The 13,258-nt window shown below is 31.2% G+C and overlaps 1 protein-coding gene across 1 annotated transcript in view; it reads left to right on the top strand.

Moving 5' to 3' along the window:
- Window positions 1-2,168: 2,168 nt before the first annotated feature.
- LOC123668394 overlaps window positions 2,169-13,258 on the top strand; it is a 43,273-nt gene continuing 32,183 nt past the window's right edge. The window contains exon 1 of the mRNA XM_045602126.1: window positions 2,169-2,804. Coding sequence (XP_045458082.1) covers window positions 2,169-2,804 — 636 coding nt within the window. The remainder of the gene's footprint in view (window positions 2,805-13,258) is intronic.

Genomic DNA, 13,258 nt, shown 5'->3' with positions numbered 1-13,258 from the left:
GACGATTTGTAACGACCCTCGAAAACAGCTTATAGGAGTGACTCAGAAGTGAGATTAGTCTACATTATTCTAGAGAGTCTTATCGCCTCTTTTGTAAAATAGCACCGTCACACTCCTGGGCCACGCCTCCGTGGAATCCCAGTTGATGACTGCGTTAAAGAGTCTCGTCAAGGCTTTTAGGTCAAGATGCTCTGCGGCCTTAAGGAGCTCAGTCGTAAGTCGTCCCCCCGGGGCCCTTCTGTGTTTAAGCTGCTCGAGCGCCGCACTAATCTCGTCGACTTCAATATCCAGGATGTCTTCCGAAAAATGACGGAACAATAGGGCACGTAGATCTTCTGTGTCTCGAGAACTCATACCTATAAAAAATTAAATATGAGTAAAATAAAATCAAATAAATAAATTATTATATAAAATATGAGTACCTTTATATTTTAATATGGACACGCAAACAAGTATTCTAGCAATATTTAAAGATACTAAATTAAAATATTAGAGAAAATTATTCTTTTTAATAGTTAGATATTGTAGTGAATAATAATCTTAAGAATACTAAAGCGAGAAATATCGTTTAGACGCACCTTTGTAGTTGGATAATAGGTCGATATAAAAATGCCAACAGCGGTTAACGAGAATCGTAAATAATGCGAACGATAGATATCTAAAAGTCATCCATTGGAGGCGTTTGTTTATAGTTTTGTTCTAAATCTGTCAGCTGGAGTCGCTGGCTGTCGAGGTGCACGGACGCACTCCGCGTTTACGCACATTATAAATCTAGTATTTCGCTACCTACTCGACTTTTATAATCAATTACTATTACGATCACTCGTAAATGGTTACGGTATTAATGTTTCGAGGAGTTCTGTTTGTATTGACTCGTTTGTTGTAATTTAACTATCGCGTCTGAAAATTATTAGAAATACTGGATATACTCATTTAGTTAGTAATTTAAAATTTATGATAGAGATTCTTTTACAGCAAGTATTAACCAACTTACGAATATACAAAACTAGATCTCACCACATTTTTCTAGAGATACGGGAGCATATAAAAACATTAAAATAAGGCAGTGTACTCAGCGAAGGAGTAGCATATTTTTGACATTATTCGTCGATCTGTACAATAAATACAGTACTCTACGTGAGAGAATGGCGATTTTACTTACTCTACCTTGATTTTACTTACTCTACTTTGCATGCAAGGTATATCGTGTATAGTATCATGATACTTATATAGTCTGCCTATTATATTTTTGTAATAGATGTTATTATGAAGAAATTAGAAAGATTTCAATACATATATTTAAAAACAAAAAGTCAAAAAAGGTACGTTTAAAAACGAGGCAATTCTGTGTAATGGTAATAATTTTTGAACTGTTTTGTAGTTATGCACTGTATTGCTTTTTTAATAATTAGATAAAATATAAATTGTACGAAAGATAAATAATGTATCACTGAGAAGTAGACAACTTAGCTTTGCTTCAGTTTTCTCGGTAGAAACATTTCAACAGAAATCTTGCACTTTAATTAAGTGCTTGAAGCTCAAGTTACTGTTCGGAGAAATCAGTAGTATTGTTTACGAATGGATATATTCTATTATATTCGATCTATAGATGTCTCTATTGATGATCAGTGAGGCAATAATAATAACAGAACAATTGATATATCGACTCCATTGTGTTACCAGGAATAAATTTATTTCGACTTTAATTTCATTCGAAAAGATTCATTCGGTCGTAAAAAACCTCGACGCCCGCACTAGGATTAATGACTGCACTCGACACCTCTTCCTCGCACCTCATTCACTTCAACATTTACTGTGCGAATATTTGTACCGAATAAATTCGTTTTAGAAGCGAATCGAAAGTTTTGGTACTAAATCTTTCGAAAAAAAAATTCATTGTAGATCGATAATATTATGTATATGTAATATAATGATATCTTGTCCGCTGCAGACATATACGATACGGCGAGAACCGGTGGAAATACATGAATGTGTTTATTTGCGGTGTTTGTAGCGACGCGCGACGCACGCGCCGACCATGCCGCTGCTACTTCAGTTGTTTCGTGGGTACCCGTGCGGAAGAGCGCGTCACATATTAGCCGATTTCATTTACAACGCGAAACGATCGAACGGATAATAAATCACATGTACTTGATAAATTGTCGAACATGTCTAACAGTAAGGATCACGATAAGCATAAACCAAAAAGTTTACCGTCCGAGGTTTTGTTAAAGGCGCGAAGTACACTTTTCGCGCTCGGTGGTGCCCTGAAGTCTAGGCAGGAGCCGCAAAGGAAACATTCAAAGCAAGAAGCGAAGAGTAAGAAAAATCAGGAGCGATTGAAGAGCTGTAGGTCGGAGCCGGAGTTTAGCGACATCCGTAAAGTTAAGCACAGGAGTCGCATCGATGATCTCCCGCGCGAGTATGTGGGGACAAGACCCAGACCTCTCTCCGTGGGGGCGATGAAACGCTACGAAGACGACGTGGAATTTCACTGTGGAAGTTTCCCAAAAGACGTACCTTTAGCGCGGCAATTCGATTCTACAGATGACGTATGTGTGCAATCGCGACTTGTGATTCCGATTATCGAAAGATTTGGCCAAGATGTTCATATGCAAGATGTTAATGAAAGACCGCGTAAAAAACTTTCCTTTCGTGAACCTGAAATAATTGGTGGTGGCAGCGCTACATTAGGTCGTTCTAGTAAACTAATGGGTGTTAACAGTCTTACGAGAAGACCTAATAGAATATCGTTACGATCCGATACACATTCGAACTTGGACGGTTTGGATTCTGATCTCGAGGTGAGTAATTATATTTTATGAGCAATCTGGAAGAGTTTGCAACAATATATCACTTTAGCTCCAAAGTTAATATTATAATAAAATACATTGTGTTAGCTTAAACGTATTTCTCGCTAAGAATATAATAATAATAATAAAATAAATACTGCTCGAGCGTGACATCTCGTTGACGTTAAAGTTATTGTTTGATTATTTAAACATGTGAATGTAACGATTAAAATACTACGAAAAGTTATAATCTTTTTTTTTATAAATAGAGTATTTAATTAAGCCTATCACTACTAAAATATTTATTACTATTGATGAGAATATTTATTACTATATAAAAATATTTATTACCATTATTACAATTTGATACATAAGTACAAAATCTACTTTTGAGTTAATTCGATAAGATATGTGGATTTACATAAATAACAACGTTATAAAAATATTTCAAACGTGTTTATTTTTTTTTTATATATATTTATACTAAAACAAATTATAGTACTAGATATATCAGAGCTTGAACATCTGGAAAATATTTTTACACCTTACAAATATCTCTTATTACAAGTATGTTGAAAAAGAGTTATAAAAAGATAATTAATACATATTCTATTTAATTGTTGTATCAAGCATGCGTAAAGAGGTTTTACTTCAAAAACATTTTGTAAATTACGTATGATACAAACAAATTGTGTTCCATAAACTTTCACTAAGAGCAAACAAAAAACACAAATAAAAAGTTTTTTTTTTGTATTACCTATATTGCAAAGTTTTATTACGGCCACGCACAGCTAGATTTAAAAAAAAATGTACGATTATCTCTATATATATAAAATCGAAAGGTCATTCATCACGAAATCTCCGAAACTATAACACCTACAAACTTGAAATTTGGCAAGTAGGCTCCTTATAAGACGTAGGAATCCGCTAAGAACGGATTTTACGAAACTCGATCCCTAAGGGGGTAAAACGGGGGTTGGAAGTTTGTATGAAAGTCCTATGTTTTTGAAGTAAGAGACTTGAAATTTGAAATTTAAGCTCTATAGATGGTGAAAAGGTGTCCGAATAATGTATCTTTAGAAATTAACTCCATTTTGGGGTTAAAACGGGGGATCGTAGGTTTACTCAATGATCACGAAATATCCGAAACTATAACACTTACAAACTTGAAATTTAGCAAGTAAGCTCCTTATAAGACGTAGGAATCCGCTAAGAACGGATTTTACGAAACTCGGCCCTTAAGGGGGTAAAACGGAGGTTGGAAGTTTGTATGAAAGTCCTATGTTTTAGAAGTAAGAGACTTGAAATTTAAAATGTATGCTCTATAGGTGATGAAAAGGTGTCCAAATAATATATCTTTAGAAATCTACTTCCTTTTGGGGTTAAAACGGGGGATGGTAGGTTTACTTACTCATCACGAAATCTCCAAAATTATAACACCTACAAGCTTGAAATTTGGCAGGTATGTTTCTTATAGGGCGTAGACATTCTCTAAGAACTGATTTTACGAAACTCGACCCTTAAAGGGGTAAAACGGGGGTTGGAAGTTTGTATGAAAGTCCTATGTTTTTGAAGTCAGATACTTGAAATTTAAAATGTACGCTCTATAGATGGTGAGGAGGTGTTCAAATGATGTATGCTCTATAGATAGAAAGGTGACCAGATAATGTATCTTTAGAAATCAACTCTCTTTTGGAGTTAAAAAAATAAAAAATAAAACTAAAAATGTGGTGTATAGAGAGGTTTTATAAAAATAACTATTAAACAATACTAAATTGTGCCTTTTAAAAAGTTACTCAGTTTGATAAGCATTTCAAGTGACTGAAATAAAAAAAATAATTTGCGTTAAACAACTTAATGGTAATGTATATCTTTATAACCACGCGGACGTAATCGCGGGCAACAGTTAGTGTATTATAAAACCAAGTCCCCAAAAGTGTATGTGATCGATTCGCTCAAAATCTACTGAACGGATTTTCATGCGGTTTCACCATTGGAGAGAGGGCTAAGAGGAAGGTTAACGGAACGGCTAAGCGGATTTTGATGAGAGTTTCACTATAATTTTGCCGGGAAAACTTTGTGACACACTAATTTCAACGCGGGCGAAGCCGCGGGCACAGCTAGTTTTCATATAAAAATCTATAATTTCTTCTTCAACTGTTAATAACTGGTTCTTGAGATTTCATTTAATGTTTCTCGAAATGTGTCTCTGTATTCTAGATAAAACTTTAGTGTGAGGTGCATGTCGCGTCTCTTACATTTTTAAAGATGTTCCGGTTTTGTAACGTTGACTTTCATGCAGGACATATGACTGAATTTATAATGCTCGAGCAATGTGTTCGCCGTTTCCGCGCCGGTTATTCTCAACAGAATCTCTATTTTAGATTGGTACGAGTATATTACATTAAGTGTAACAAATTAATTATAGAGAAATATTAATTTTGTAAAATTAGGAATGGAAAATACTTTTTATACATAAATAATAAAATTATGTGGTGTCATGGAACCAAGTTCCTTCGGATAGTATAGAAGCAACACAATTTGACAAAAAATAATTGTGTTTGCTCGCAAACGAAAAAAAAAACCGACTTCAATTACATCGAAGAGTAAATACAACGTAGATCGACGAAAAAATAGTCAAGTAACTACGCGCTATCAAAGATTGCTCAAAAAGTAGTTATCAGATCTCAATAAAATTTAGATGTGACCACATGACAAACATCAGCTTTCGATTAAATTAAAAATTATTAAAACCAGTACACCCAGTAAAAAGTTATTGCGGATTTTCGAGAGTTTCCCTCGATTTCTCTGGATCCTGGTTTCCTTATCATGGTACCAAACTAGGGATATCCCCTTTCGAACAAAAAAAGAATTATCAAAACCGGTACATCCAGTAGAAAGTTATGCGGTATAATACAACGTAGGTCAACGAAAAAAGCGTCAAGTAAAAACGCATTATTAGATATAACTCGAAAAGTAGTTGTTAGATCTCAAATAAATTTAAATGGAACCCACACACCACCTTTCAATTAAAAAAAAATTGTCGAAATCGGTCCACCCCGTCAAAAGTTCTGATGTAACATACATAAAAAAATACAGTCGAATTGAGAACATCCTCCTTTTTTGGAAGTCGGTTAAAAATGTTGAATTTTATATATATTTTCTAGTTATTGATTTTTTTTAATTTCGTTGATCGGTTTTTAATTAAGTACCTACATAAAAGTATTTAGGACATTTAGTATTTTAGAAAATAACAAATACCGTAAAATAAAATAAATAAAAGAAAATAATAACAACAATAATAATTCAAACGACTAAGTAAAATAAAAAAACATATGTCTTTATTCATTTTTGGCGACAGTATAAAATAACGTAAATAATTTAAACAAAGTTTACTAGTAATATTTTAGTTTTACAAACGTCATTTTATACAGTCGTGTGACTGATATTACGTCACTTCCGTTATATATTTTTCTTGCGGTTTTAGTATCACATTTTTTTCAGTTCGGTCGCCCAGCCAAATGTTGAAATTGCTTTTTGCCTGCCTTAAGGAACTTCGTTCCAATAAAATTAGATTTTTTTTCGTTCACTTTAACTTTTGACTTGGTCGATTTTATTTAAAAAAAAATGTTAGCCTTGATAAAGGTTACGTCTTGATATCTTCAATGCATTCGTGTGATGCGAATAGACAAGACGTGACAAGACTATAATTTAGTTTACCTATATGTTTTCGATTTTAAGATGTTTTCAAACATAGAGACATCTAAAGTACTCGTAGTGCCAAATTAGTTCTAATCAGAAGAAGAACATTGCAATATATCTCTTGATATATAATAATAAATAACATAAAAGACGGTTTACAATTATCAACTTTTTTATAATTTTGCTAAATTTTTAAGACTAACTTTTAGCAGTAATTAGCTGTTAGTTTTTGAAAATCGAATTATGCTGATATAATCAAATGGTTATATTATATTAATATTACGTTAAAATAAAATAAAAACGGAAATAAGAACACACAGTGAGGTATTCGTAGTTAAAAATGTATAATTATATTATTTACTACATACTAAATCTAATTGTAAATTTGTGCTCACAAAATAAATAAAAATATATGTTTTTTAACTTCTTCACTAAAGCATTTCTATGTGTTTTCTTTTAAGCAATATCATTATCGCGTATTATTTCGTATTATAAAATTTAATTCTTAAACTTTTATTTTTTATTTTCAATGTAAATGTAGACTCAAAAAATGTTAAAAAAATATTGACTGTTTCAAGAATTCTTTGTTGTAAATGTTATACTTAAAAACTCGTCATATTATACAACAATATCTAGATATATATACATATTTAGATATTATATCATACTGTTATATTATATTATACGAGGGATTTTCATGTAGGTATATAAGATATTAAGTGATCAACTTTTGTGTAAACGGATCGCTGGAAAATACTAATTATGTTATAGTTTAAATATTATTCTAGTAAATTATTCTGAAAACAGTTCATTATTCATTATTCGATCGAACATAATTATGCTAGTTAATAAACTTTCTAAACTAATTACACATTAATTTATTCTTTAAATATTGGTTTTCTTAATAAATAAATAAAAAAATAAAAAATAAAAAAAAATATTTATAACAAAAATACATTAGTAATCCTGAGATTAAACAACTAAAAGTTTAATAAAGACATGTGAGGAAAACTTCCTTAGTCCACTATTTAACCTTGTACCTTAATGTACAATTTTATAATTATTCCTTATAGCTATTATTATTATTATAATATATTATATTATTTATAGCAAAAGGAAGAAACATATTTAATTCAATGACTTAATTGTGATTGATTAAAAAAAAAACAGCTTTTTGTTTAAACTGGGGTAGGGTATAACAGGAAATTTCGTGCTCTTAAATATGGAGCAGCCCACCTGGGGTAGCACCTCGACTTTACTGAAGATCACAGCTAAATAGGGCTGTTTTGTGCAGCAGTGTTGTGTTCTTGTTGGTGAGTAAGGTAACCAGAGCTCCTGGGGGGAATTAGGAATAGGGTCGACAACGCGTTTGCGATGCTTCTGATGTTGCAGACGTCTATAAGCTACGGTAATCGCTTAACATTAGGTGAGCAGTACGCTTGTTTGCCAAGCTAGTTAAATTAAAACAGTATATATATATATATATATATATATATCGCTTGATAATCCCGTTACAAAAAGCTTTTATTTAATTAACCTTTTAAAATTATGTGGTTTTATGAAACCACGATGCAAATGAAACTTTAGAGAATAAAAACATATACATTAATACACACATCAAAACACAAATACCGCGAATCAAAACGACATGAGACACGCGCTAAATGAACGAACTTTTTTTTTAGGGCAATAGAATAATGGTGTCACTTAAAAACTAAAAATATTTTTGTATATTTTAAACCAAATAAATAACTTTGAAGAATATATGACCTCGACGATATCGTTAATTTTCATTACTGTCAAAAAGTATCTGGCTTTAATAAGAACTGGAGTTGACAGAAAAATTATATGAAAAGCAAATATTAAATTATTAGACGAAAAACATATTACGGCAACATTTTCTGATACCTAAAATTTATGTAACTTGTTGTTTTATTATAGTTATTACCAGAAAGTCATTAGGATTTTTTGTTATATTCGTTTGCCGTGAATGTTCGAATGCTACACTAATACAAATAAATAAACGCTTCATATCAACGAAAAGTTAGACAGAAGCCGTAATCCTCTTAAGATTTATAATAAATATTCTTACAAAAGGAGTTAAATTCTTTTAAAAGGCATATAAATCGATAATATGTTATTTTTGAGGGTAATTTTGGAGTTGACTAAAAATACCGGCTGTATTCCACGGTTTAAAATATTTTTAGCCCAATAATTATTTACCATTATTTACTTACCATATTACATACCATTATTACATAACGGCGCGACGCGGCTTAGTTTCATTTGATTTTACGTTAGTTATCTTCTAAAATTTTGCTTCCAAATTAAACACTATAAAAGACAAAGTTTATGTCCATAAAATTGCCTTATTCATGAAGTATTTTTCATTCGTAAAGATTCATATCCCTGACTCGTGTCATGATCAATAATTCGTTATATGTATTAAAACTATGAAAAAAAATTAATGGCTGAATGGTATTAAAAAAATTAATTGTAAAAAAGTCTAGTTTTGCAATTTTCTACATACCTAAATCAACAATATAATAATATAAAATAATAATATAATACTTATATTAAATAAAAAAAAAATATAGTTTTTATAGTGTCGATTGGTAGAAACAATAAAACTAAATTGATATCTATCAATCTTCGAAACGAAATATCCATAATTTTTTTGCAATAGATAAAACAACCTTTCTATTTATTTTTCATTTCCTCGATTTTCGCTCTTCTCATACCTGCATAAAAGATATTCTTTGTGCTTGTATTATTATTTGTGCAGTTTATATAAAATCCTTTATAAAATATAAGAGGATATCGCACCTGGCAGCTGATTAGTGGCTGACAGAGCAGCTCAGTTTCCTTGGCAATTTGCCGCATACGAGTGTGTAAACTGCGTTCGATTTATTGCTGTAGAACCGTTGTAATGTTTTTATATATTATTTTCACTACAAAATAAACTTAAAAACATTGAAAAATGTTATTTTAAGTCATGAACAGGAGACGTTTCACGGAGTCATTTTAATATTATTTATAATATATATTTTAATAATTTTTAAATCTATACTAATATTATAAAGCTGAAGAATTTGTTTTTTTTGTTTGTTTGAATGCGCTAATCTCAGCAATTACTGGTCCGATTTGAAAAATTATTTCAGTGTTAGATAGCCCATTAATCGTGGAAGGCTATAGGCTATATATCATAACGCTAAGACGAATAGGAACGGAGCACAAATGAAGACTGTTTCAAAAACTTTTTTTTTCCTTTGAGAGCTTCTACTGCGTGCCTGGGTAAACAGTAAAAGTGTAGCAAAAATCATGTATAACAGAATTGTTCCTATTCTACGCGGACGAAGTCGCAGGTAGAAGCTAGAGCGAGTATAAGGGTAATCAAATTTTAATTACAAAAATATTCATGGTAATGGATAAAGACAATAATTTTTCGTACTCTTTTAGAACGAAGTTCCTTATAACGCGATACACGCTCTGAGTGGGATGAGAGCGAGATCGAAAAAAGGGTAACAAGACTTTTTCTCGACACATTTTGCACCCAACATATGTTTATTTTAGTTACCAGAACTATATTACTGTGTGTAGATATTACTGTGATTGAAAATTATGATTAAATATATTTTAAATTAAATTTATTTTTAAAGTAAATAATATAAACATTTATTTCTAAAATAAAAAAATTATAATTAATCAAATTAATTTTATACAGATCCTAAATTTTTATTTTTTATTAACGTATTTATCCTCCATCCATACTGTGCTTAATTTGTTATATACAAACTACTACCAAAAAGCGAAACGGACTTCGTTCCGACCGGGGACTTACCCACAGACCCCTCACGCTGTTTTTTGAAAGAGAGTCTAATTCTTTATTTGTATCTTAATTATCCGCAAACAAACATATATTTTTTTTTTATTAAAATGTATCAACTGTAAAGATAACTTTGTACAAATTTTGTTGTCAGAAAAGTAATAACGGATATACTATTGAAAAGTTGTACCTCAAACGAATATATGAATGTCTGTATATGTGATTCCAAAAATAGCGTGACAAACTGTTTTATTTAACAAAATAAAGTATACACAAAAAATAAAGAATTTTGTACAGCGTAAACTCTTAAGTTATAGCGATAGTTCTAACTCCAATCGAATCAAAACGATTCACGGTAATTTAAATTTAAACGCGGAAGTGTTTTATAAATCAACTATGACATTTCTACGTACTATTTTGACTCGTGATAGTCTTACGTCAAGGGCAATGCCTCGCCGTCGCCGAAACCATTTGTTATTTAGAAAACTTTGCCGATAATGTTTGCGAGGTATTTTGGAACGGCCAACGTGTGAATTACGTACTGAGTGACCATTGAAATCGAGACGTGCTATCATTATTCACTCGGAGTTAGTTTACGATCCGATCAACACACAAGTGCTAATGGAGTGAAATGAAGCGTATGATCCTCTGTAAATATAGGTAAACTTTTATTATGAAGTGGGACTGTGAGTAGCGTTATCTTGCGTATTATTTTGCGTATGTCAATTACAATTACAATAATTGCCGTAAGAGTAATTCGATTTACGTATATTGTGAAGACTAATTATTACTTAAAAATATGTTCCATAATTCTTGTGAGATTGTAAGCATAATATGCTTAGGTACAACAATACCCTTTCCTACAAATACCCTTTCCTTTTTGCTATAAATAATTAAATATCTTAAAAGTAGTGAGCGACAGTTTTTACCTGTGTGACCGAGCCTAGCTCGGTATTTTTAGTAAATCGTGTTCCTTGGAAATCATTATGTATAAAATATGAATAATATTTTTTTTAGTCCTAGAACTTTCTAACGATATTTTCGAAACGACAATTCTTTTAAAACAACATTTCCTAAAAATAAATCCTAGCTAGATTTATTTATCTCCCCCGAAATTCCCTGCGTACTAAATTTCATGAAAATCGTTGCAGCCGTTTCCGAGATTCAGATTATATATCGAATCATCAGTCGAATTTTATTCATCAGTCGAATTTCGACCATTATTAATTTGAATTATACCGATTAACTCCGAAACTGTAATTTGGTCCAACTTAGAAGATAGAGTAATTTTTATCTCAATTGGACCCGGTAGTAGCGCTGTTATCGGTATGTAAGCTATCAAATTTGGTAGCTGTTTTCGGGTAGGACAACGTCTGCCGGGTTCGGTAGTAAACTATAAGTGTACGAAATTTCATACTCCTCCGTTCGCTATTTTTGTAAAAAAGGATAAAAAGTTTTTGCTTCACGTATTAATGTATAGGTTATTTAAATATTTTTAATGATAAAATAATAAAATATCATATTAAAAAATAATAAAATATTGAGTTAAATCGCACGCATAAATATTCAACTCGACATGTGTGTAATCAACAAAACTACAGTTATTGTCGGACACGATGTGCGGATTTCATATAGACATTTGCATACATTTTGTTAAAAATTGTAATCATTTGTAATGGAACATTTTTAATGCATATCTTTGTTACGACAGTGATACTGCTATTAATTCTAAATATGAATTCGAAATAATTAATATTTAACCGATTTTAATTTCAAATTAAATTCGTTAGGCACAAGTATTTCGAAATAATTATGCTGTATTTAAAAAAAAATACACAAAACCTCGATTAAATTATAGTGCTATTACTTAAAATTTTACATAACTTATAGTATATAGTACATGAAGATTTAGCTATGTGTATGTGTGTACACAAGATTTAATAGTTATGACACTTGTTGACAGCAGTAAAATCAAACTTGCACTAATACCACAATAGGAGTGAGTCAGTAAAACTGGCGCCAGCAACTGAATGTGCTGCTGAACTGAAACTGCGTAAATATTGTACTAAAGAATCATTAAAAGATCTATTTATCATATTAGTGTGTTTCATTTATTAATAAATGTGATATTGTGTGATATTTGTTATTTCACTAATAGGATGATAGTTGTACAGATGCACGAGCAATAAAACTGAATGTTTTTTTTTTCGTAATAAGCAAAAGGATTGTTTTGATTTTTTTTCTTGTCCTATCAGATTTATCAGAGGAAGCAATTGAAAGAGAAAAAAATCCTATCTATCGCTTTTATTTTTTAACCTTTTACTGCGGATACACAGACAGCTGCGGTTCTGAATCTGATAGTTTGTTCTGCTCCCGGCATTCATCCGTCCTGTACCTCTCAATACCTTCGGGTTCAGTATCACCTACACCGTAATTCGAGTAGTTGTGACGTAGGTGTAGCTTACGTTTACAAGTATTAACTTTTTGTGAAATGTAATAGATAAATGTCAGATTTACATTTAATTATATCACACTAATTTTATTACTAACTATCCCATTTTTTTCTGTAATTAGCTGTCCAAACGCACCCCTTATTTTCATTTATTAAATAAAAAATTAAATGTAGAAAGTCTGTTTAAATAATATTAAAAACTATATTTTTTAATCGAGGAATTAATGTTGAGTAAGTTTTTATGCATGGAGAAGGTACCCTCATTGAGGTATTATTTATGTTGTTGTTAGTTACTGACGTTGCTATAGCAACGTATACGTAGTCAGTTATAATTAAAGTGCCATTTATTACGATCTAAAGGAAACCTTACGTAGCAGTCTTACAGGTTAACAGATGGATACACTGCAATGCATTGGATCCTATGGTAATAAATAAAATAATATTAAATCGAATAAGTTTGTCGTTTATAAATTCAAACTCACACTT

The sequence above is a fragment of the Melitaea cinxia genome, chromosome Z (assembly GCF_905220565.1).
Source record: "Melitaea cinxia chromosome Z, ilMelCinx1.1, whole genome shotgun sequence".
NCBI lineage: Eukaryota > Metazoa > Arthropoda > Insecta > Lepidoptera > Nymphalidae > Melitaea > Melitaea cinxia.
The sequence above is the reverse complement of the archived record's forward strand: the minus strand, read 5'-3'. Positions and strand labels throughout refer to the sequence as shown.